We start from the raw sequence: 26,179 nt of genomic DNA, 5'->3' as shown, positions 1-26,179 counted from the left end.
ACTTTTAATGTAACTTAGTTACTTTCCAAGTCAGTATTCAGTAATATAACTAAGTTACTTTTTCAAGGAGTAATCAGTAGTCCGATTAAAGTTACTTTTTCAAAGTAACTATGCCATCACTGGTTTTGGCCAGAGCGGGGCTGTAGGTGGAGTTTTACGCGCCCACCCACCACCTTCGGGGGGGGGGGGAGGCGCAGCAGGCATTGTGCTCCTTGGAGGGGGGCTCACCCTTTCATACTTTGAAAACCCCTGATTTAGACTAACACAACTTGATCTAATGTGCAACATTTAGTCCTTCAACTAAATGTTGTATACCGAGTTTGCTTAAAAGTCAAAATATTTAAAACAGACAATTACAAAAACAAAAATATGCTTGAGGTAACGCTGATATAATTCTAAGAAAACTGAAGACATTGTAAAAAAGGTTTATGTGTTATTTTTGACTGTAAGCTTTTGTACTGTTTCGTATTCAATAATATGTTAAAAACTACAAGGCAATGGTAATGATAGAGATGTTTGGTAAGAAACCGATACTATTTTGGAATCAAATCCTTTACCAACTCTAAAGTAGCTGGATATATAATGGCCTGTGGCTATTTTATTGAATTCATGATTTTTTTGTCAATACACATAAGTAAAATCTTACATAATATCATTTCAAGCGGTGCCTTAAGGTAAAATGACATAATGTACTTTTTTATTGGGAGCTCTTTTAAATGACATTTGGACCTTGTTCATTTAATTTTAATCACCAGAACTTTCTCCATGGCCTACCCGAACTCCTGCCATGCCCAAGTTTTTGCAATGGCAGCCACCCGAGCTGCATGCCGCTTTGCCCGCCGGTACCCATCAGCTGCTTTCGGAATCCCACAGGCCAAAAAGGCCCGATAGGACTCCTTCTTCAGCCAGACAGCATCCCTCACCGAAGGTGTCCACCAACGGGTTCGAGGGTTGCCGTAGCGACAGGCACCAACAATCTTGCGGCCACAGCTCCAATAGGCCACCTCGACAATGGAGGCACTGAACAGGGTCCACTCAGACTCCATGTCCAGCACCTCCCCCGGGACGTGTTCGAAGTTCTGCCGGAGATGGGAGTTAAGCGCCGTTTCACAGGGGATTCCGCCAGACGTTCCCAGCAGATCCTCACAACATGTTTGGGCCTGCCAGGTCTGACCGGCATCCTCCCCCACCAGCGGAGCCAACTCACCACCAGATAGTGGTCAGTGGACAGCTCCGCACCTCTCTTCACCCGAGTGTCCAATACATACAGCCACAGATCCGATAAAACAATGACAAAGTCGATCATTGAACTGCAGCCTAGGGTGTCCCGGTGCCAAGTGCACATATGGACACCCTTATGCCTGAACATGGTGTTCGTTATGGACAATCTGTGACGAGCACAGAAGTCCAACAACAAAATACAGCTCGAGTTCAGATCGGGAGGGCCGTTCCTCCAAACCACGCCCTTCCAGGTCTCACTGTCATTGCCCACATGAGCGTTGAAGTCCCCCTGCAGAACAAGGGAGTCCCCAGGTGGAGCACTTTCCAGCACCCCTTCTAGGGAGTCCAAAAAGGGTGGGTAATCTGAGCTGTCGTTTGGCCCGTAAGTACAAATAACAGTCAGGACCCGTCCCCCCACCCGTAGGCGGAGGGAGGGGGGACCCTCTCGTTCACCGGGGTAAACCCCAAGGTACAGGCGCAGAGATAGGGAGCAACAAGTATGCCCACTCCTGCCCGATGCCTCTCACCGTGGGCAACTCCAGAGTGGAAGTATGTCCAGCCCCTCCCAAGAAGACCGGTTCCAGAACCAGAGCCATGCATCGAGGTGAGACCGACTATTTCTAGCCGGAACCTCTCAACCTCACACACTAGCTCCGGCTCCTTCTCCACCAGAAAGGTGACATTCTATGTCCCAAGAGCCAAGTTCCAGAGTGAGGCCCCGGTGAGCCGCGTCCGGGCAAGGGAACACCAAGTCCAAAGTTCTTGTCCATCATAGGGGTCTTCGGGCTGCGCTTTGTCTGCTCTGAACTTCAGCACGTACAACCTGTCTGCCTTGCATTTTGTCACATATGTCCTTAAATTAAAAACTTTAATGTCCCAGTTGACCCACCTTTGCGTGCGGTCTTGATGCTGACCGGTTGAAAGCCTCCGTTCAGGGCAGATGAATCAATGATGTCAGAGCTGAACTCCCGATGGTTCTTCCTGTAGATGAAGAGCGCCACGACGACGGAGATAACCACGCACAGAATCACGGCGATGACAATACCCACATAGAGGGCTACGTCATCTGTACTGGGAGCCACTGGGGGGAGCAAGCAGAGATAGGATACAGATAGAGTCTTTTAAGAGCTCATAACTTTGCATCAATAAGATTAGGCTTTCTCTTTCAACATGCAGGAGTTGCGATGAAGACATTATCAGCGGACTAATATCCTGGCTTGGGACTGAGCCGGATATTAACAGCCATAATACAGAGAAATAAATGCGGATAGCTAATTTGTTTTTTTTTCCCCATCTGGTATTTTTTATATTCATATATTTGCAAAAATAATTTCCCTATCCGAAACATATTACAAAGAAACAAATACACACATATATATTGCAGCAAACAAATTACAGTCTTTACTCCAGTGCTAAAAGGCAGAGATTTTAGAAAGTAAAACCTGGATATTTCTTAAAAGAATTTGAAAAAAAAGAATTCTCTGTGTTTGAGAGGATGTTGTTCACAAGACCTCATAAATATGATAATTAACGATGATTATCAGATAATGATGATAAGAGTCTAGAGAAACAACACAATTAAGATACATGGCCACCCCGTAACACAGCGGCAGGCTGAATCACGGTCAGACGCAAGATCAAAAGTTCTTGGACACATAGTTGTGCAGGATTTCATCTTCAAATCGCAGCGCTCTGTGCTGAAGTTCAGAGCCCGTTTGCGTCTTTGTTCTTACACACTGCAGATAAGATCTAGACATAGCTTGGATTTCTCAAATTGTCTTTCATCTCTGCCCGCCTCCCAGAGTTTTTCTGTCCATTTTCCAGCTGGAGAAACCTCTGTGATTAGTTGGCCAGGCAAGGAAGAATATATATGCAGCTGCTAGAGCCAGACAGTGAGTACAGATCAGGCCTTTTATTAGATGCTGACTGACAGTCTGAACTCTGTGGTGCTCTATGAAGAATGTCCTTCAGTGTCACAACTTGACAAATGAGGAGGGGGAAACACTTCTTTCGAGGTAATGAAATACCAGGGGGGCTTGTGGGAGCATGTGTCCGTGCATTGTTTGGCATGTCAGCGCAGGGCCTACATGCTGTAGGGTTGTTGAAAAAGTCAAACAAAAAGAATGCAAATGCATACTTACTTATAAGAGAACAAAAGGCATTTTGATAAGGGAGAGGATCCCATTTTTAGGATAAGCACTTATGCAAATTGCGTTGAATATGCAGCAGATGGCAGTGTCACCCATAAATCCAAAGACAAGGCTTTGAAAACATGCATGATGGTGGAGCATGTGTGCAGATGGCACTCATGTGTCTCTTGTGCTCAGTTTCACAAAGAATCATGAAGCAGTAGAGCAAAAAGGCTGTGAGGGAAGAGTGTTTTTGCAAAAAGGGAAAGCCATAAGTTTACTAATTACATACTCTAAAGAACCATATTTATATCATTTACCAAGTTGCAATTACAAACTTCATTTGATTAAATTTAGTATTTTATGTGAAAGGCCAACACAAACTGGTAAAGAATTGTAAACTTTAAGGAAAATGGTACATACTTTTGAAAGATTTTTACAATCAAAAATCTGAAAAGTGTGGCATGCATTTGTATTCAGAACTATTTGCTCTAATACCCCTAAATAAAATTCACTGCAACCAACAGAGTTCAGGGAAACCGGCAAATCCACCAAAAGACAGAGTCAAAACGCCTGTGGTAACTTTGGAGAAGAACAGCTTTGTTGACAGATCAACAATCAGCCACACACTGCAGAAATCCAGACTTTACTGAAGAGTGGTGAGAGGAAGTCTGTTGATGAAGGGAAAGTCGAATTTTAAGTTTGCCACAAGAGGACACAGCAAATGTGGTAAAAGGTGCTCTAGTCAGACTTTCTGAACTTTATGCAAATCTTCAGGTGTGACTTAAAACCAACTCTGCACATAACCCTAAATATATATAACATCCTCATTGCAAGCCATGGTGGTAGCAGCATCATGCGGTATGGGTATTTTTCCTTTAGCAGGGACAGGGAAGCTGGTTAGAGTTGATAGGAAGATGGATGACACTAAATACAAGACAATATGATAATAAAATCTCTTAGAGGCTGGCATAGACACCATCCAGACTCTAGATGTGTTAAATAGTCCAGTTAAAGACGAGACCTACATTCAACTGAGAAGATAAAATGTTTGTGACTGTAAGATGATAAATTGGGAAACGGTTTTAGCTTTACACAGAACTAACCCAAGGCTAAAAGGAGCATAATGCAGTGCATAGTTTGTTGCTATAAACTTAAAATGCATTAAATGCACAATATGAGCAGTGAGGATGAGGACTGTGTTACAGCAGAGGTTTAAGTTTCCTGAATGACTATAATTAGACACACTTTATGTACTGCAAAAAGCACATCAGTATATATTATATTAATGTATCTTCTTTAGAAAGCATATTTGTAACATAGGCGTCTCTACTCAGCCTTGCCTTAAACATCCTCTTCCAGATGCATCCTAATGTATGTCAGGGCTCTAATCTTTCCTCTCGCAGAGTCACAAACACAAAACGGAGCAGGGCGCCAGTGATGAAGGTCTAAAAATGTAATTTCACTCCGCTCCATCTGCAGAGCTTCCCTGCAGTTGCTTAACATATATCCCCTCAGTCGAACAATCTTCCATCCACGCTTTGATGATAAATGCAGCAACCTGCTAAGTGTACGCATTAAAATGCATCACTCAGATTAATATGTCCCTTTGAACATGAGCTATTGTCAGAAGTGGAAAAATACAAGGAGTGAAAATGAAACAGATTATTAAACACTCTATTTTCTGTGAAGAGCAGAAGATTTAAAGACAGAGGGAGAGACAGATTAACAGAAAGACTTAAAAGCATAAAACACTGCAACAAAAAAAGTGTGATGGGAGATGTTTAGAAGTGGTCCTATTGCACATTGCTGTTAGGGTGGATTTACTTTAAATCCAATCTTAATTACTTAAATAACTTACATTATTGAGACTGAAATGAATTTCATTAACATTTTAATCTTTTTTTTTCTTTTTGAGCAAATGTTAAAAGAGAGAAGGGAAGATTGATCCGTACTCTAACAAGGTCAAAAAGCCCTTGCTCATTTGCAATTATTTTCTTCATGCTTTTGTTTGGTCCAGAAATTTACTTGCTAACATCTAATGATAAAACGTTACATAAGGTTTCTTCTAATGACTGTTTTAATTATTTCTGCAGTAGCTGCAGCACAGTGAGATGCCTCTGACTTTGAACTAAGAAAGCAGATACCTAAAAAACACTTTGCTCCTTTCTTAAATATATCTCCAGCTTTCAGAGTCTTCATTATTTCACACTTAGAGTAGCCACACAATTAAGTGATAGAGTTTTTAAAGCTTGAATCAAATCTTGCTCTTTCCTTCACGACTGTGAAGACCCTCAGCCTTGAGAACCTAATTAAGGTCTAAGATTCTGGTAAGACATCTGACAACTCAAATGATTAAAAATGTTCCAAATTTCTCTTTAAGTCCTCTGTGTAGAGGGTCATCATCTATTGTGCAAGAAAAAGAAGTCGTCTGCAGAGGTTTTTAACCCAATCAGCACATATTATCCATGTTCGAATTCAATTCAGTTTATTTATATAGTGCCAGTTGACAGCACGTTGTCTCAAGACAAAAAAAAAGTCAAACAATGCTGTCAAGTTCAGTTTATTCTTTAAAGTGGTTAAAAAGTGTTTTTTTTCTTTCTAAGGAAACCCAGCAGATTGCATCATGTCGCTGATAGTGGAAAGTTGCCTGCATTGTGTAACTAACTTTGCAGCAATCCATCATACTGGAGCATGCATGTGGAAATCTCAGAAGGGAAATCCCTCCGTGTGAACGGCCTTCTGCCACAACTGACTGGGGGGTATGAGAAGACATACAACAACGAGAAAACATAGACACTGAAGTACTGATCCAGAAGTATTTTCTATGTTAAAGAAAAGTAAAGAAATTAATGACAGTATTAGTTCCTCTAGTGGCTTCATCTAGAAGACAAATAGAGCAAAACAATAAGGTTCTTAGTCAGATTTTAAGCCTAGTTTTAAACTAAAACTGAGAGCTGGTTCCACAGGAGAGCTGTCTGAAAACTAAAATACGTACCTCCTATCCGACTTTTAGAACCTGTGGAAACCAAGAGTAGTGCCCTGCTTTCTGATGTGTTTCTACTCTACCCACAAGTACAATGTAAATACACAACCAAGATTGCTTTGATGAATTTCTGGCACTTTTAAGATGTTGATAAAATATATAGAAAGTGCTTTGAATAAGTGTGAACATTGTTTATTCATACAGAGAATTGACTGGATTCTAATTGTGGCATGAGCTTTCTGGCAATTTGCATAATATGCAGACTTTGATAGAGACATTAATTAGTTTTTTTTTTTCTTTTTATGTGATTTTGTTAAGTTAGAAATACAAAAACGGCATTTTGTAAAAGTGGTATAATGTTAGAAGCATATATAGGTCTAAATAAGGGATAAAAGTGCCTAAATAAGATGCACACATTTGCCAGCCACTTAAACTGATACACATATTTTTACTTCTTGGTAACACTAATAGTGAATCAACCAGTCAAATAGCTGCTGCTGAATGTGATGAAGGCAGCCTGCAGAAGTTCAAGCTGAGCATGATGAATGAGAAAAAAGGGAATTCTGATGGCTATTGTTGCATTCGGGCTGGTCGGAGTATTTCAGAATATGCTGATCTACTGAGATTTTTCTGCACAAACCCCTGAAAATATTATTCTGCAAACGACAGCTATGTGGTAGAAAACTCCTTTTGGATGTCAAGTGAGAATTACTGGAGCTCAAACAACCGTTTGTGCCAATCTAGGTATGCACGTTATCTGTAGATGCACGCTAACCATCATGCCAAGTTAAACTGAGGCTGGATGCATGCTGACCAAACAAAGTTGGACAATAATAGATCAGAATAACATTTCCTAATGCAACCAGTCTTGATTTTAGCTGTAACATTCAATTGAAAGCTGCTTTGTATCAGACTGCTCCTATTGGAGTACTAATATGGGGGATTCTTCTCAGCACTGTTTGAGTCTTTTAATACCAAATGAGTATTGTTGCTGACTATGTAATAGATTATATCAAAGTGGACCGAATCTCTAAGAAATTATCACCCGACTTGACAGATTTTTGTAATCTAAGCCACATAAAATGAAAGCACTTCTAAAGGGAAAAACGATTTCTATCCACCACTAGAGAAGTGTACCTTAAACTGTCTAGTAAAGTTGAAATCCAATGTACTACTCAGTGAAGGCAGTGAGAAACCAAAACCCTGAAGTTGGTAGCGTTTCAAAAAGCATAGTTTTACTAAATCTTGAAAAACAAGTTTTAGTATCTGGGAGAGTTTCTGCTTTGGAAAGACAAAGAGAGACCTGATTGTTTTCCCCCCGGCTGGTCCTCATTTATCAAAAAATAATATAGGTGAATGGACTGCAAGAATTTCAATGCAAAGGTCGCTATTCATCAATTTGGATATGCCAAATATATGCCATCTTTGAGATCCCCCACAGAAGTTTAGGCCAAAGTGAAGCAGAATGAATTAGATCTGCACATCAACAGTAAAACATATCATTCCAATATCGTTAGGAAATATTTAATTAAAGACAAATTCTGACTGAACAAGATTTTTATGTCTATTCTCTCTTTAGAAAGTCTGGTAACCAAACTGATGACTCAATGGCAACTGATTTGATAAAGATTGTTGATAAATAGCAATATTTTTTGGATTACGATTAGTTCTTAGTCCAAAAGGTGTATTTATTAAACCAAGACTTTAAGTGATGCTTTTACGTCTCTTCAATAATTAAATTTTTACTCACCAATTTACTTTAAAGATTTGAAAAAACAACACAGAGCTGGTTTGCTGGTATATTATGATGGTATTAGAAATTAAGTAGTGATGAACAAATTAAAGCACAATGATCATTTGGAAAGCAGTATTTTTAAAGATTTTACTGCAAATTTTCAGATACGTCTTTTGGTGTTTTATTGTTTTTATTGTAGTGTTTCTTTTTCTTTTTCGGGGATATTGAATGCTTTGAAATGCGCCTTCAAATAAAATGTATTATTATTTATTATTATATTTTCAGTGTCTAATTTGATGGACTGTAGTGACAAATACAGTTTGTTCATAAGCTGCTTATAAAAAAAACACCAACAAAAACAAAACAAAAGGTGAAGACAAAGACATATACATGCATGGAAATAACAGCAAACCACAAGAAAAAAAAAAAGAAATTAAAAGATGAAAATAAACAACTCACATGAATTTCCAAAATCACCCTCGTCATTAGCCTCAGTAGACTTCTGATATAAGGAACCTTTAAAAAAAACAAGAAAGAAAAGGTTGTGGATGGGGAGGAGGGTGTGAGAGGTAAGGTGGGTGGGGGGGGTAAAGAAAGAGGGATGATGAAAATCAAATTTCAAACAGAAAAACTAACTCAACAAATGAGACAGCGACAAACCCATGAGCAAGAGCGATGACACAGGGATGTGATCGTTCTTGATTCAGCCCCCCTTCCTTGCCGTATCTGTGCATGCTGTATAGAGATGAATGAAGGGAAAACAGGGGGAGAACATGGAGGCTCTCTGAGGAAGCGGCACGATCCATCAAGTGGGCTTAGTGCTTCGGCAGCAGCAGGACAGATGCTGGCAGGTGAGGGGAATGGAGGGGCTGATAAAGTACGAGCTCCAGCAGAGTCAATAGAACCTACAGCCTTGCATCTGTCACTAGAAGGTGGATGGAGACGTTAGTGCACGAGATAAAAGGAATGATTATGTTAAGAAAGCGGAAAGAGGAGAAAGCTGAAGGACAGCGATTATAAAAATTGGACACGTGCGATTGGGAGATTTAGGAAATCTTCTGCATAGAAGGTTTTCTGGCTCCTGCTGGTATTTTAGAGGCTTTAGCTGGGGCCAGACTGAAAGGCAGAGCCAGCGCACAAGCACACATAATATTCAGTCTCCCTGAGACATCCATAAACAACTATACAAACAATGAAATCCTTATTGGAAAGGGAGAGTGCCACAGGAAGACAAGTGGACTGACAGGAAAATCAATGATGTAATAGATGAGGTCGGTGCATGCAATCAGGCGTTGGGGAAGCAAAGTTGGAGCAAGCGGGAGGCGACAGTAAGCGGATGCCCCTTCTGAACCCATCCTGTGGAGTTTCCATACATCCAGACTGAGAGTACTGGAAAACCAGCATAATAGCTTTTTTAGTGGATGGGCTCCAGAGGAAAACAAGCAGGTCCAGACAGAGAAAAAAAATCTTTCTCTTTTTTACTCTACTTATAGATCCAGGAAGGAAGTTGGGATCATAGCACAGGTAATCAATGTGAGTGTTGAACATTACTCCTTTAGCTTGGCAATTTTCCAATCTTGGAAGCCTACTTTGTTCTTTTGTCTGTAAAAGAGCCATTATTAAAAAATTTTAAAGGTTAATTTCCGTCTCTGCTACTTATTAATTTTTGTGAAACCAAAAATCCAGAGACAATTTGATCAAGACCTTTAAGCCAAAGTGTAAATAGCAGAAATCAAGCTTGGCATCGTGATTGTGCCGTCTTGTCTCACAGCATTAAAACGGTGCACCCTTGCTGGTGTCTGAATTTTCCTGTTCTGTGGATCGATATGTCAAGAAAATGTCATGTCTGCGAGTGGGGTTACCGGAGGCTCGGCAAACAACATATGAATTCAGAAACACAGACCACAGGGGAAGTGCCAAACACAGACGGGTCACCCATGGTGAACTGTGGTAGCTGAACAAGTTAGAAATCCAAAGGTTTTCTCTGAATGTACAGAGTGAAACCTTTCTGGATCAATTTTATGATATTTAACTTTAGTAAATGTAACACCCAAAATTCCCTGACTGTTAAAATGCAATAAACAAGCTGCAAAGTAAATTATCACACATCTCTTTCCTTTTTGACTGGGGTCAGTTGTGTTTCCACAGTGAGGAGTTATGGATGCCTGAAACATCAGGCCCTGTTTCAGCTCTGGCCAGATCAGATTCCTTCAGGCAGAGCTCTGTGATGGACTGCAATTGAAGTGATTTAAATAAATTCAAACATCAGAAAATAAGATCAAACTGCAACGAAATCCACAGACACGTGTTTGCTCAGATTCCAGCTCTGCACTGCAGGGAGCAAATCAACCGTCTGAGGTGAGTTCGGATTGCACACAACTTCCATTCCCAATCATATTTGCCATAACATGAGCTTTCAGATAATGGGCCGTTCTCCTAAATGCTTGTGGAAATGGTCGTTAGCATTGGCGTAAGTGGCTCTGGCCTCTTAGCTTCTAAAAAAAATCAATCTCTGAAATGATCCTGAATCTATATCATTATGGCTTTATATTCTCGGCAAACTAGCCATCAATCCTCCAAGAGCTAATGCTTTTGGGACAGGTGGAGCTGCCGGGCGAGAACAAGGGCAGGTGAGAGTTGGGTTAACATATGTTGTTATGCTAAAGCAAAAAAACCCATTCACAGTCTTACACTTTCTTTTGCAAATTTTTTTCCCCAATGTTTTTGTGTTCTTGTCTTAAACTTTTTAAATTAGAATCACAAACTAGAACATTTTGTTGGGATTTAATGTAATAGACCAACATTAAATTTTAGGAAGTAAATGAAAACTTTTTTAAAATATTTGTATAAACATAAATCTTTGTGACGTGTATTTGTTTTCAAACCTCAGACTCTTTTACTTTTTCTGTAATTACAACTGACAATCTTTCAGAGTGGGTCTCTATCAGCTTTGCAGCACTAGTGACTGACATCTTCTTGTTCTTCTTAAAGTAGCTTATGGATATTGAGATTAGAAGACAAATGTCTGCTAACATGGTTTTTAGTCTTGTTACAGATGCCAAATTATTTATATATAAACTTTGTATATGTATGATATGTTTTTATTAAAACTATGTGATGGGAGGTCTAGTTGTTGTCGCACTGGAAGGTCAACCTTCTTGCCAGTCTCTAGTTAATTTCAGCCTCTGACAGGTTTTCTTCCCAGATTGCTCCATCCATCGTCCCATCACATAGAATCAGCTTTGGCTGAAGAAAATTTTGCTGCAGCATTATGCTGCCATTACCATGTTTCAAATATAGGATAGTTCAATCAAGATTGTCTCATTTGGGCAGCGCATCTTCTCCCTTTTCTTGAAAGAAAGACAAGCTAATGTCTTTCTTTCAACATTAGCTTGCTTCTTGTTGCTCAATAGATCCCATATTTGTGGAATCCATGACTGATAGTTATCCTGCTATCTGACTCTCCCACCTGAGCCACGGATCTCTGCAGCTCCTCCAGAAAACCTCTCCTCAGTTTCAACCCTGAAATGTCCAATGTACGTTTTGGTCTCTATATCCAAATAAAAGCAATATGAAGTCCGTAGTTTTAATGTGACAAAATCTTTATTAAAAGTTCCAAGGGCAGGAGTGCTTCTGCAAAGCAACGTATAATGCTCAACAAAATCAGCTAATGCATTCTTGTAATCCACTCTCTGAATACAACACTTCCTGGCCTCGTACTCTGCAGACACATTTATTTACTTAATAAATTTGGACTTTGATTAGTAATATAATGTTGACTCTAACTTATGATGCATTACAACTAGTAGCCATTTACAATGTGGTGCAACAGAAGCTGCACAAAGTGCTTGCCAGCTCTATTAAATTTAAGACACCTAGCAGCTGAGCCTCTGTTATATAATTAGTGTCACAATCACCATCTGTAATAGGTTTACACATGATGAAGGCGCAAGTGACAGTGATTGGATCTAACACCTCCAAAGATGTTTATTGCAAAAGAGTTTTATAAGACTAGACAGGGTCTAACTCAGTTTCTGTGCAGCACTTGCCTCTCCCCACAGCTCATCCCCTTCCTCTTGTTGCTGAAGAAAAGATGGCAAAGATCATTTAGTCAGATGAAGCCGAAGGGGCCAAATACTTCACCGTGTGACGGCCCCGCCATGTCGTAAACACACACACACACATCAAAGCTATAAATTCATGATTTCAATCTGTGAATGTGTTATAAATAAGTGGGAGCAGGATTGTTGGATTAGGCAAACCGTGCGGCTGTTTTTAACTTCCTGGCAGAAACGGCATGAGTAAACCATTCTCTGCTTGCGAGAAAAAAAAAGGTCTGGCTTCACCACAAACTGGTTTTTATCTGTTGTTTTGTCAACATCAACAGAGTAAGACCAGTAAATGAATATTTCAGAGCAAGCCTAAATACAGCGTGTCCCAGAACTTCCCAGAGAACAGCTCAAAATTACATATACAGTTCTGGTCAGAGATGTACGTGTATTATCAGGGGTATCAATGTAGTTCATTTTGGGCTTTTCAAGATTTATTGAAACCACTCTTTTCCCACGGTGAAATGATGATAAAATATTCAGCATCAATGATTGCTAAAAAGTAAGAATTAGTTGCACAAGTTTGAAATGATCAAGGATTTCCGCCTTTCGTAACAGGGTTCAAAATTTTACAACTGGGCTCAAATATGTACATAGACATTCACCAAAATGTATCTAGTTTTGTTTTGTGTTTTTTTTTTTTTTTTGGTTTGTAGGCTCTGTTTGGCTTTAATGGCTCAGTTTCTCTCCAGTATCTTTCACATCTGTTCCTGTTCACTTTTATTGTATTTCTAAAGACTTTGGCATTTGGTCATGTTTTATTTAGTCACTGTTCATCTGATCAGGACATTTTCCCTGTGTTTGCTGGTGTTTTGTCATCTCCTCATTAAGGGTCTATTTTTATTCTTCCCTGCAGCTGTTCCACATGTATTTAATCTATCTCGTCTGCTCCCACTCCACAAATTAACTTCTCAGTTCTTATTTATGCTCCTGATTTGTTCTCAGTCCATGTCATGTATTCCAATTATTTACATGTTTCTTGCCATGATGTTCTCTCCATTTGCCTTTTGTTGTATGACTGGTCAGAAATTTAAAGGGAGAATGAGTAATGCTGAAAATGTCATTCCCTGCCCCCCCAAGTGTGGACTTAGCAGTTTTAAACTGTTCTAGCTCCTAGTCAGTCCAAGAATATATTAACTTTATTCTTGGTTTTGCCACCTCCATTTAAATGTACAAATGAATACTAGGATTGGCAATAGCATCAAAAAAGGTTCCCAGTTTAGTCCTCTGTTAAGGGCTATTTGTAAGTTTGGTTCACAAAGGTTAAAACTGATAAACATTTTAAACACTTTAAACTATTTCACAAGAAAGAAAGAAATACAGAAAGAAAGAGGAAAGACCTAGCGGGTTAGGGTTAGTGGAACAAAGAAAATTCTGAATAAGTTCAAAATTGTACACAAAGTTCTTGTTTTATCAAATTAAGTGAAGTTTCTGGTAATCAATCCACCCAGGTAAAAGAACAATTCAAATAAACCAGTCAAGGAGTTTGATGATTTTCAAGCCCTTGATGAGAACATATAAACTACAGGATACCACCACATGTTCTCCCGGGTTGAAGCTCTGTATTTTTTTTTTGTTTTATAGTGTGATTAAAATGAGACAGATAAAGACAGAAGCTTTCCAGCTTCTGCTCTTTTTTTCTGAGTGAGGTGAAGAAAAGCTGAGTGATAGACAAGGCGAAAGTGTTATATGTGGGTGTGAAACACATGGCGATGAAAGAGCACAGCGAAAACTTCTGGTCAAAAGTCGAAGAGACTCTTCTGGGTCGGCGGGTTCAGAGAGAGTAGCACAGGATTAGTATGGGTACTCACTCTGCATGCACAGCCCGTCCGTGCAGTTCTTAGATTGGAGCACCACGCCCTCACAGTCCTTCCCTCCGTTTTTGGGTGCCGGGGCGCTGCATTCCCTCCTCCTGTAGTGGGTGCACTCTGTCCCACAGGTGGACCACTTACTCCACTCTGTCCACAGGCCATCCACTATCACACAGCAGACAGGACATGGATGAGGGTCGAATGAGTGAAATGAGGAAGGTGGAGACAAATGAGCGCCCGTGTGGGTGAGTGGATATGATTGAAACAGTGAGAATAGGTACATGTAAGCATGGAGACACAATATGCAAGCACAAGTTGCATCATGTAATGCACTCAGTTTTTGTGCTGCTGAACCCTTTTTAGCCCATTAATAGGTTGGTGTTTTGTTTTGTTGTTGTTGTTGTTGTTGCCATACCTGGGCAGAGAGGATTGCATGGCAGCTTCTGGATGCCCTGTCCTTCGCAAATTGAACCTCCGTTCAGTGGGGCTGGGTTGGTACAGCTGCGCGTCCGCTTCTGGTAACCACGGCCACAGCGGCTGTTACACACTGACCACTCTGTCCATGTTGACCATCCACCATTTACTGGAAAAAATGGTTAAAAGAGGCTTCAACTCAGGAGTATGAACAAATGAACAAGTCTTTGACAAAGCAAAAAAAAAAAAAGAAAAAAAAAAAAAGAGTTATCTGGTGTCTAAAATGAGAGATGGCGATCATCCAGTAACTGATCAATGATTAGTAGTTAATAAAAGTAGAGACTGGAAGCACAAAGGATTAAGAAGATTCTAGATATATTTTCTACAAAAACATAGACTTCATTCAGGCTGTCCTATCTTTCCCCCGAAAAGTGTTTTCATATCAGACTATGGTTCTACGAGGATACCAATGTCCTCAAGACAGTTAGGAGGTAAAAGTCCAATTCTATGCTGGATTACAGAATTTCGGCAGTCTTTCAGAAATGAAATCTACTTACTCTGCAGGTCTACTTACTCTACAAAGAATGATCAAAGCTGTGCTCATTTAGCTAATTCTTAATGTAGAATGCTAAAGGTATTATAAATACCAACTCCATACTAATTTTGAATGACTGAATTGTTGCAGAGATGTTTACCGGTATCTGCTCTCACATAAATCGGTAGCATCATCCTAACTAGGTTGCATGGTATCATGGAAATATGATATAATTGTAACAGCCCTGCTGAAAGCTGCAATGATGATATTACTTATGAGTCAAAAGTATGACCCACATATTTTTGACTCTTTTTTGACCATCACAGTATCTTTCTGCATCAATTAGACATTAATACTTTGCCTTAGCAGAAAATATGCTGTAGCCTCCTTTACGTTTAAAAAAATTATATAAATTTCACATTAAATTAGAGTGCTTTCTCTAAAATATTAGGCTAAACACAAATGTTGTTTTTGTGAAGTAAAATAATCCCCTATTAGGAAAGCCCATGTCCAGTCAGGTTCACATCCCATAACATGTTTTAACTGTTCAGATTTTGCATTTGGGCCGTGACATCTTGGGTGATTACTATCTGAAGCGGTCGGCGTGTCAATTTTGGTCCAGTTGCTGCCTTTTCCATTCCCTGATTCCTCCTAATGCCTCTCTTACCTCCCTCATCCATCTCTGTCGGCGGCTAAATCCAGTGCAGAGTGACACCAGGGCTTGTGGCTGAGAACAAGTCTGTGGCATTTGAGATGGTGAAACCGGGCCCCTCGTAGCCAACAACTTTCAAATGTGACATGGTGAGTGGAAAACCCCCTCCTAAAAACATTCGTCTCGAAGGAGAGCCAAGATTTCTGTGCTGTCTTTTTTTTTTCTTTCCTACGGGGGATTAAAGCTCCATCTTCTCTCCTTCGCTCATTGTCTCTCTCCAAACCCAGATTTTGTTGTCATCTCCTCTTCCCAGTGTCCTTTTTGTGAGTTGCTTTGGAAATACTGCAAATCCATCTCAGTTTTTTTTCCTCATCACTGGTATCAAACAACTCTCCCTCATCCGTAGGGTATTTCTATCCTGCTGCATGGGGCAGTATGAATACTTACACATGCAGCACAATTGTACTTGAATGTGTGAGTATACCATCTTTGAAATGAAAAGAATGAGCTGACATCAAAGCACTTTTTTGACACTTAATCCTAAAAGACTGTGCTGGTGACATGAAAGCCTTGTGTCTGAAATCTGCTCTCCTACATTTGTACAGTACTGTTGCACTGATCCCCAAATGGCTATATTATTCTCAGTATCCACTCAGCTGTGAAAAATAGTTGATAAACAAAACAAAGTCCCTATATGAATGCAACACCACTTGCAGGTCCAGGAGAGAGTCGGGGATGGAAGAAAGAGATGAGAAGATTATGGATTTGAAACTTTACCCTGGTGGTAGTATCGGTTGCAAGCATCTGGTCACTTCTGTATTATTTATGTGCATCTACTGCATCTGTGTTTAAAGGACATTTATCATGTTATTTAACCCTTGACAACCTTCCAACTTCAAAGTATGAAATATAGTGACACTGCAATCGGCGTTACTGTTGTCTTTCAAAGCATTTAGAAAGAGCATAAAGCAAAAAGCACCATAAAGGAGACCATAAATTTTTCAGAAAAGAAAAGACTGATACAGTGTTTATTTAAGGTGCATGTGTCCACTGTTTGCAAAAATGTTAGTTGTCATTAAATAAAACCGGTAACAGTGGAGAGATATGGGGCAGAAATTGCATCAGCTGGAAGGCTGACAGAGTTTCTTTCTTTTCTTTTCAATTACAATTTCTATCACAAGCCATTACTTAACACTGCGATGATATACATGCACATTGAGCATGTCATGGAGTGCTTTCAAATATCAGGTTAGGGTGCTGGTCTGTTAACTTTCTCAAGATGACATTTCTCATAATTCTCTCTTACTCACTGGGTAAACAGAGATATAAATCCTCACCCTTGTAACATCCCTCAACTTCCGTCTTGGTTGGCTAAAGTGGTATGCAATGATTACCGGAGTTTGGTGTTCCATGTGTGACATTATCACTTTTCTGCAATTTTTAGTTGAGTTCTTCTTGCATATCTTGCAATTGGATTCCTTTTCGCTGTTGTGCATATTTCTCAACAGAAGACATGGAAATTAATATAGCTATTATATACTAAAAGCTGGAAGACATATGGTAAAAAAAAGTTATCAGAGGTATTCTTATAGAGTATAATAGCTGTGAGCAGTTTCCAGTCAGGAACAAATTGAACAAAGAAGACAGAAACTGTAAGTTTTGATTAATTGAGCTATAAAGCTATTTTTACTCAAAAAAACAATAATATTGTATCTAAAGAGGATTTGTGTTATGTGTCATTTGTTCAGTCTTGGGCCTCCTACACTTGTTGAATTTTATCTTTATAGCCATGCTGTGCGGTAAGAACCAAGCTGGTTGATGTTGGGGAGACGGTAGCTGAGCCTATGCAGGAGCCACAGCGGGGGTCTCTTTAAGAACGCCTCAGCTACATCTACACCTCTCTCACAGTTCAGAAAACCGTAAATCCTCTGCTCCCCACACACCTTCCGGCAGAAACAAAATGAGCGAATGTTACTCTCTACGGGTGACAGACTGATTCCCACTTCATGCACAGCGACTTTGAAATTTGATTTATTTTGACTTGAGCCGACCTTGTGACAGGATTCAACACTTTTTCCTCTGACTTCACAAACCTGTCATGTGGCTGATGTGGAAGTTTTTCAGATCAAATGGTTGAGCGTTTGAGTTGGTGAATTATCAGATTAACACTGTCAAAAACTGTGAGCATTACTAAACTGCTTGAAAGATGCAAGAGGAACTGAGTTGGAGTCATGAAAAGTTGGCACCGGAGTATAACACGGAGTTTTACCATAGACAATAACTGTGGCGGTGGTGCTGCGTCTTTTGGCCACAATGTTCTTCGCCACGCAGGTGTAGTTGGCGGTGTCGGAGAGGCGGGCCTGTTTTATTATCAGGTTGTGGTCGATGGTGATGTAGAAGTTTCTGTCGTCTGCAGGATCAATGACTTCTTCATTCTTTAACCACTCCACCTAAAAATGAAGTTAAAAAATTATTTTTTACAAAATTACAACTGCCAGTATTTTGGGATGAAAAACATGAGCAGTAATGGTTTTATCTATTCCTACATTGAATTCATTTCTATTGGTTATTTTTCTCATCTTGTGCATACACTATAAGAAAATATGGTCATACTCTGCAAATCGCTTACAGAAGCAATGACACTGAATTTTAATGCTAAACTAAAGACTATCTTTGACCAAATTTAGTTCAAAATTTGAATAAAATACCTAGAGTGGTCAAACTTAACCTGAATTATGATGTACTAAACACAGATTCTTTAAAGTTTAGGACTTAAGCTTGTCAAAAACAGTCACCAAAGACCGTCTTTTAGATAAGTTTTTGGTGACAGGGCAACCTAAAACTGATACAAACATAACAATCGCAAAATGTAAACAGGTCATTTGTGGACAATCCTAACTCTGAATTGATTACAGAATCTGAAAAACAGACTACAGTTGTCAGTATGGGTTCTGTGCAGCAACAGAGGACTGTGCTTAAATCCAAGCTGAGGGTCTTTTCTGAATAGGATTTGCAAGTTGTCCCAATGTATGTGTCGGTACTCTTTGGGGGCTTTGCCCTTGTTCTACGGTTCAAACCGATGCAAGACAGGTTAAAACATCAACTCTAAAGATGTGACAACCCAAACACCCTTGCAAAGATTAAAGAGTCAAAAACAATGAATAAATGTATGTATGGATATCTACATAGGTGAAGAAAAAGGGGCTCATCTATGGCAGCATTCATACAAGAACCGCTGCTGGAAAAGACAATAAATAAAGGATAGAATGACCTCATTAAATTATAGGAGAAAAACTCACAATCGTTGAAGCATTTAAACTGCCATAGTTTTTCCTGTTTCTGTCCAATTTCTCATACAGCAGTGAAAGCCAGGATTACAGCACCGTTGTTTATGTCTCAGAGGTCTGACTACAAAAAGTCAATAGCTATCATGCTCTTTTTATTCTTCCCCAGAACAAAGCACTACAGTAACAGCAGCATTGTCAGGCAGCGGAGAAAAGCAAACGCTCTACAACTGCGAAAGCCGAGAGGCTCTCTGACCTTTCCTTATGAGTTTCATTTCTCTGAATCACTCCGATATTGAACGCCCGGCTCCATCGCAGAACAAGGAATCATTTGGAGCCTTTATTTGACTGTAATTCTCCAAGATCCCCCTTTTCTCTTTAAGAGGTGTGAAGGTTCAGATTTTTTTTTACTTTCTTATTCTTCAAAAGAACAACACGTGCCTTTCTCGCTTTCTGCAGTTACTTTGATTCAAACATATTTCCTGGGTGTTTGGTTTTCTTCAAAGGAACTGTCCAGCAATGAGGACGCCTGGCAAACAGGCTACCTTCCTGTGCAACGAGGTACCCCGCTAGGAGTGGGACTTGATGAGCAGAACAGACGAAGATAAGGCTGGATGTTTATAAAGTGTCCTTCTCCGGGGAGATAATGTATCTCCAAAAGTGGGGCAATAATCTGATATGAGTCCTGCCAAGACAAAACAGCCACTGTTGTTGGATATCTACAGAAACACCATCTGACTCACAATTGGCCATTGTTATAAGACCAGCATTGTTAGAAGTCTCTTAAAAAAGAAGATTGACTGATTTGTGAAAATGCACCAGGTGCTGCGCTTGAAGCGGTGTACCAGCTCCACCACTATCTGCCTCAGTTTGAGGTGACAAACATTAAGAGACGCCTGCGGCACAACACCTCTGCAAAACGCCTTCTTCCTCTTATCCAGTGGGAACACGCTGAATATGCCTGAGAAAAAAAAAAGAAACTTTCCTAAGGTTTCACACTAAACGTCTCTCAAATCAAGGTGTGCAACATCAACATGATGCATCTCATAACACTCTACTCCCATAGCATACCTGAGTCTCAACAAACAGCGGGTGTGAGATTTATATGAGCGGTGGTTTACAGTAAACCTCCATATTCTTGATGTGTTTTCTCTGCAGATTTGGTGTTTATGAGTGTTTTCCTTCATAAACATGTATCAGCCTAATCAATTTCATGGAGCCAGGAGAGATATGATTCCATCGCTGTCTGTCTGCAAACTGAAACTAAACCTTTCGCTTATTTGATTTGGCTGCAATTAAATGCAGCATTACTTTTATTGCAAAGCATAGAGGATGCAATAAACTGTCTATCACCAAGTCTGCTGGGTTAAAATGTAGGTTTTCATATAAACCACTGACAATTTAAGGCAGAGCTTATTTAAAGCAATGCTGTTTGAATAAAAAAACAACTAGGAAAGACATGAGCAGTGTATATTAATGGCCTTCTAAACTCAAAAAGTTGGAGCTCAGCAACAAATATAAATCATCAAAGTAACAGAGGAACCATGTATTTTTTATTAGATTTTTAGCAAAATGCAAACAGATCAATTACTATATTTTGAAATTGATGACGTTTTTACATTGTTTCATTGTATTTTGAAAGACAGTTATCACAGAAGCAAACATCTTGGATGACCAACAATAGGTTTCATTCAAAATCTGGCAAAGCTACAAATAATTTTGGGTTTACTTGAAATCAAAGAGAAAATCTCATTCAATTACCCATTTTCCTGATCATTGTACATGAAAACATAAAATACAGTACAACACAATTAAAAAAAGCTTTATAAAAAAGTATATTTATCCCATTAGAAATCTCAGAAATGGATGCAAACTACTTTGTGTTTGAAGTTGTGTTCTTACCTGAGAACATTTTCAGGGATCAGTTTTAATCTGTGCCAGCCAAAGTTTGAGCCAGCTCATGTGAAACGTGATCATCTATAGTATTGATAATTAGTCATCTTAGCCCACAGTGGCTAAATCTGCTTCTTCTATTTCATTTCAACTTACTTGTCCTGATATCTGCTGAAACTGCAGACATCTGTGGTGATTTTCAGGATTTGCGTATCACACTGCCGGAATTCAGTGATCTGCAGGGTCTTTTACTTTTATCATATAAGGTTATTAAATAGGTCTAGAAAAGTATGTTTAGAAATAGTCAAGATTATAGACTGCAAGTAATTTTTAAATAATGTCTAAAGGCATGTAGGTAATAGGGGCAGGAAAGGCTGTTAGTGGATATTTGGGTTAAAATTCAATCTAGTCTGAATTCTGAATGAATCGAAAAATATTCTGCCAGAAAGAGAGGGAGAGAGAAGGGCCCAGGAGTTTAGAGAACAAAGATTTGACAGTGATCTCATTGTCACTTTCTGTGTCTTTTGTTCTTGTGCTGAAAAAGTCCTGAATAGAACAAATTAAATGATGCAAACAAGAGAAAGAATGGGTCGTTTTTATTTTTTTTAAAACTTGACATGATAAATATTTTCTCTTTTCGTACTTGCATCAGTCAATGCTGAGAAGAAGGCGCTGGTAAAAAGCATCAGAAGGGGGTTTTTGGTGAGAAAAAGAGATTGACAGTAGATACAAAGAGGTGATTATCCAATTTTCACCAATCATAGAGGCAGACTTTCCAGACGTGCTGCGTTCAAATGTCAAGAGCACTTTTACGGGAAAAGGTAATTAAAATTTGAACAAAAGGACCTTTCAGTGCAGATGGAGGGGCGGGAAGGAAAACAAGTGACAAGGAAAAAGATTGTGGCAGAATTTTATATTATAAACTGGAAAGCGTGAATAAAAGTAACAACAGATCACCAATATTTAAACCTGTGCTAAAACTAAAAGAAAATGGCAAAACAATTTCTTCAGCAAATTTCACATGATCAAAGTCTGCAAAACACTACAGCTCTTTTTGCAATTCCCCAATCTTCTTTGCTGCCAGCAGACGTAAAAGCATGCACATGTGCAGATGCACAAACTTGCACGCCCATCCAAAGACACACTCTCACAGCTCGTTAGTGTCTGATTGGCAGCGAAACATCCAGAGAGGTAATTGGCACATTTCTTGTCATTAACGACCGGGAAATTGCCACATGTCAGCTGTCATCGGATACAGCCAAGTGACAGACAGCGAGATGGAAACTTAGACCCAGAGTGGAGGAGAGAAAGATGTGAAAAAAGGAGCAACACAGGGAAAAACAGGACGGAGAGGAGGGAGCAGGTGCATCTGTACGAGAACAGTTACCACAGTGTCAAAATATACACTTAATCTATCATCGGAGAGGGTCGAGGGTGGACATGAAAGAATAAAAGATGGGCACATTTTGGGATTATAGGTGGAGCTGTGAAGACCTAACTGGTTATCAGAAGAAGGTTCACAATGACAGAAAAACAAAACATCCTAATTAACCTAAAGCAATGAAAAAGACCAACATGATCAGGATCAAAATGTGTTGGACATCGTGTAAAGCAAAGTATATAAGCTGAACATTACCAATAACTTTAACTTTGTAAACCTAACTACTTTTTATTATGACTTTATGTGACAGTCCAACATAAAGTAGCATGTGGGAAGAAAATGATAATTAGTCTTGAAAAGTTTGTTGTGTGTATATGCTGTATATTTTAGTTACCCTGAGTCAATTCTTTGTAAAACCATAATTTGCTGCAAGTGCAGCGTCAATCTATGTTTCTGCCAGCTTCGCACACCTGAAAGCATAAGTATTTACTCATTCTGCTTTGCAAAGTAGTTCAAACTCCCATATCTGGATATCTGTGAACAGGTTTACAAATTTTGCAGAAAATTCCAAATTAGATTTTTGTAACTCTGGCTGTTTGTTTATATCCTGCTGGCAGGTGAACCTCTGTAACGGTCTTCAGACAGTTTTTGGCTTTTAACAGGTTTTCTTCCATGATGCGTTGTATAATAAGCTCCAATGCCAATACATTTTTATTAGCTTTTTATTCCCCACAGAAAGAAATCCCCACAGTTTGATGTTGCCACCTTCATTGTGGAAATGGTGTGTTTGAGGTAATGTGCAGGGTCACGTTTTTAACATGAAGTGTTTCCCATGAAGGTAGAAAAATCTGCTAATTTATCAAAATGGAATCCCTTAATTCTGAGCTTTGGATCTCTGCAGCTTTTCCAGAGTAACAGTGGGCCTCGCTGCTGCTTCCTTGCCAGCCTGTCATGGTAACAGCTTGGTAGCTTTGCAGTTAACTCTATTTTTTGATGATCGACTGAACTGTAATCTGTGCAATGTTAAAAGTCTAGAACATTGCTTTGCAAACTAACCCGGTTTTAAACTTCTTTAAACTTTTTCTCTGACCTGTCACTAATATTCCCTACTAAATTTCCATGGCCTTAGCAAAAAGCAATGTTCAAGCAATTATGCAGCTTTTGAAGGCAAAAGACTGCACTGAATTTTATTAAGGGGTACTAAAGAGAGCAAAAAACTTTTTATATATTTATCTGTAAAACATATTCATAGTGCTTCATTATTTTTCTTAAACTTCATAATTGTACTTTTCCCAAGTTGGTCTCTGAAACACAGAGAAGTTTGCTCTCATACCGAGACAAAATGTGAAATAGTTCAAAACACATGAATATGTTTACACTGATGTGCAAAAATACTTAAGATGTTTGTCATTTCTTAATATTTAGCACACAATGAGTCAAAGCCCTATCTGTGGTCCTTAAATAACCATTTTTTAAAGTTTTGTATTTCTTTAATTATAGGTCTACAACTGGGGTCTGTATCTCCAGTCCTAGGGGGTTGGCGTCCTACAACTTTTAGATGCATCTCTTTGCTTCAGCACTACAACTCAAATAATCAGGTCATTAGCAGACCTTGGAGAACTTTACTGAATACTGAGCGTAATTCATCCATCTGATGCAGGTGTGTTGGACAAGGGATGCATCCAAAAGCTGGAGGACACCAGCCCTTGAGGCTTGGATTTGAGGACCCCTTGTGTAAACATCTGTGTAAAGACTTTTTATTTGTTTTGCAAATTCAAATATATAATCAGACTTTCAACAGCTGCTACTTCAGATCCATATTCTAAACATGTTCCAATCACCAAAGAAGTTTGGAAAACTAGACATCTTAGAGCTAAAGGTGACTTTATGTCAGCATTTTATCACAAATGTGATCTAGCGTATGACACATGATCAATTATTGATTTAAAAAAAATGTTATTAGTAGCTGCCAGAAACTGTGAACACATCACGTTCAGTCCAAATTCGGGTTCTTCTTCAATGTCCTACCACTGTCATTCCTTCCCCCTTCTAGTCTACAAACCTGGCTGCAAACCACACTGCAGCAGCAACGTGGGAGTAGCCACCAAGTGGGACGTCTCAGTGCTCTGCCTGGTTGTGCCAGCACAACATTAATTAGCCTAATACACAGAACACACTATATACAAGCCACACACTTGTTAAGAACCAACGCGATGCAAAAGCAGTCATTACTCACAGCAGAGTCAGAAATAGAGTGCACAGCAGTGTGTGGGGGAAGAGAAGGGTGTGAAAAGACAAGAAAGGTGAAGAAAAAAAATGTTCCTCAGAAATGTGCGACAAAGAAGTCATTATGAGCTCTTCAGCTCCTTCATGTGAAGTCTAACTAGCTGTCTCGCCTAAATTATTCATTTATCCCTTTTTTCACAGCATTTCCTCTCCAGAGTCAAATGACAAACCTGGAGGATGAACCACAATAGGTTACCAAGTGATAATTAAATCATTTATTGTCAGAGAAGAAGCCATATGCTCTGCAGATGCATGCATGACAAGTGTGGGATTGTGAGCGGTATAAATATTCACAAGCCCAAATTCACAAAGGTACGATGTCTTGAGATGTGATGGTAAAAATTATTTTCAACTTGCAGATTAGATGGTGTTGATCAGAGAGGACAGAGGAATGCGACGATACTGAATAGAAGCAAAGATGCAGTTGCTGCTGCAAACATTGACTAATCCAGAAATGTTAAAGCTGCTGTCAAGACTATTTTCTAGATTCCCATGTATGCTGGCATATTCAAAACATATTAAGCGGGTCTGAAAATAAAAACATGATGGGAATATTTGGAAAATCAAGTTGTATATTTTGATCATGTGTTGCTTTTGGCAGAATCTCACTCTGAACAGCGTGTGTGTGTGCGTGTGTGTGTTGGGACCAAGGCTATGGAATTCACAGATTTTTCTTTTCTAGCATTTGAAGAAGTGAGTAGTGCATAGCTGATTTAAGATTTTATTTTAGTTTCATCAATTAATACAATTATTAGGCAACAATAGAATCAATTGAAATGGTTGTTGTCATTCAGTCAATATTTATCAAAAATATTATGTTGACATTTGATGATGAAAAAACACGCTTTAAATCACTTTTGATGGATTGACAATCCAGTATATGATTTGGACCAGAATACACTGTAGAAGCGAACATGGTCTATGTAATGTCAGCGTATGGCTGGATTTTTTTAATAGAAGATTTCGCAGCAGAAGTACAGCTAGTTTTTGTCAGTGCTACTGTGCTGTTTATGTTCCACTGGGTAGGGTTAAAGGTGAGTAATTAGGCTGAGTGTTGAGAGAGCAACATACCTTCTCGCAGTTGAATACACTGACTCAAGATTTCTTTCTCCACTGTGGCTTAATGAGAAGCCATAATGACACCGAATAGGTGCCTTGAGAGTAAACATCCAACTTCCCCTTTTCAATTTCAATGATAAAATGAAATTCTTTCACTGTGTGATCTATTTGAATGTCTTAAGTGATAAATTTTTCTATCTTGGAAGTTTGGAGCCAATTGCAAAGAAACTTTATTTTGTCATAGCCCATGCAACACAGTGAAGTAGTTAATTTGTTAGTTTTGAAAGCACATTTCTATCTCATTTTAAAAGTCTTGAATAGACTGCAGCACAGAAAGCTTCTTCGGCATGACATTTTCCAGGTAAAGCTGACCCACTGGAATGCGACAGCAAGAAGAGAAGTGACTCACGGAGAAAACCAAAAGCTCAGAAATGTGAGCCATTACCGGAAATCACAGCCTTTACACTGGAAAACTTTGGTGATTGGCAGGTGAGCACCTAAAGGGCAATCTTTGGTTGGCTGCAACAGGGCTGTAGTCCGGTGCCCACTAACACATTAACTCCCACAGGAAGTCTTGATGAAAATGCACTTAGCTGTTTCCGTGGGCACTGAAGTGCTGTAACTCTTGACATTCCTGGTACCCCTTCACAGCTCAACGAGGCCCCATTCTTCCTGGAAAAAAGT

The 26,179-nt window shown here is 39.3% G+C and overlaps 1 protein-coding gene across 3 annotated transcripts in view; it reads right to left on the bottom strand.

The window, feature by feature from the left end:
• The window catches only part of unc5cb (unc-5 netrin receptor Cb), a 144,453-nt gene that overhangs the window by 16,201 nt on the left and 102,073 nt on the right, over positions 1-26,179 (bottom strand). The window contains exons 5-9 of one of the 3 annotated variants that reach the window (XM_044096282.1): positions 17,862-18,042; positions 14,407-14,574; positions 13,992-14,156; positions 8,531-8,587; positions 2,111-2,302 (exon numbers count right to left, since the gene is read on the bottom strand). In XM_044096282.1, coding sequence (XP_043952217.1) covers positions 2,111-2,302; positions 8,531-8,587; positions 13,992-14,156; positions 14,407-14,574; positions 17,862-18,042 — 763 coding nt within the window. The remainder of the gene's footprint in view (positions 1-2,110; positions 2,303-8,530; positions 8,588-13,991; positions 14,157-14,406; positions 14,575-17,861; positions 18,043-26,179) is intronic. The other 2 variants (XM_044096283.1, XM_044096284.1) reach the window with 2 other exon arrangements.

This window comes from Gambusia affinis, linkage group LG17 (assembly GCF_019740435.1).
Source record: "Gambusia affinis linkage group LG17, SWU_Gaff_1.0, whole genome shotgun sequence".
NCBI lineage: Eukaryota > Metazoa > Chordata > Actinopteri > Cyprinodontiformes > Poeciliidae > Gambusia > Gambusia affinis.
This window is presented reverse-complemented; position numbering and strand designations above follow the sequence as displayed.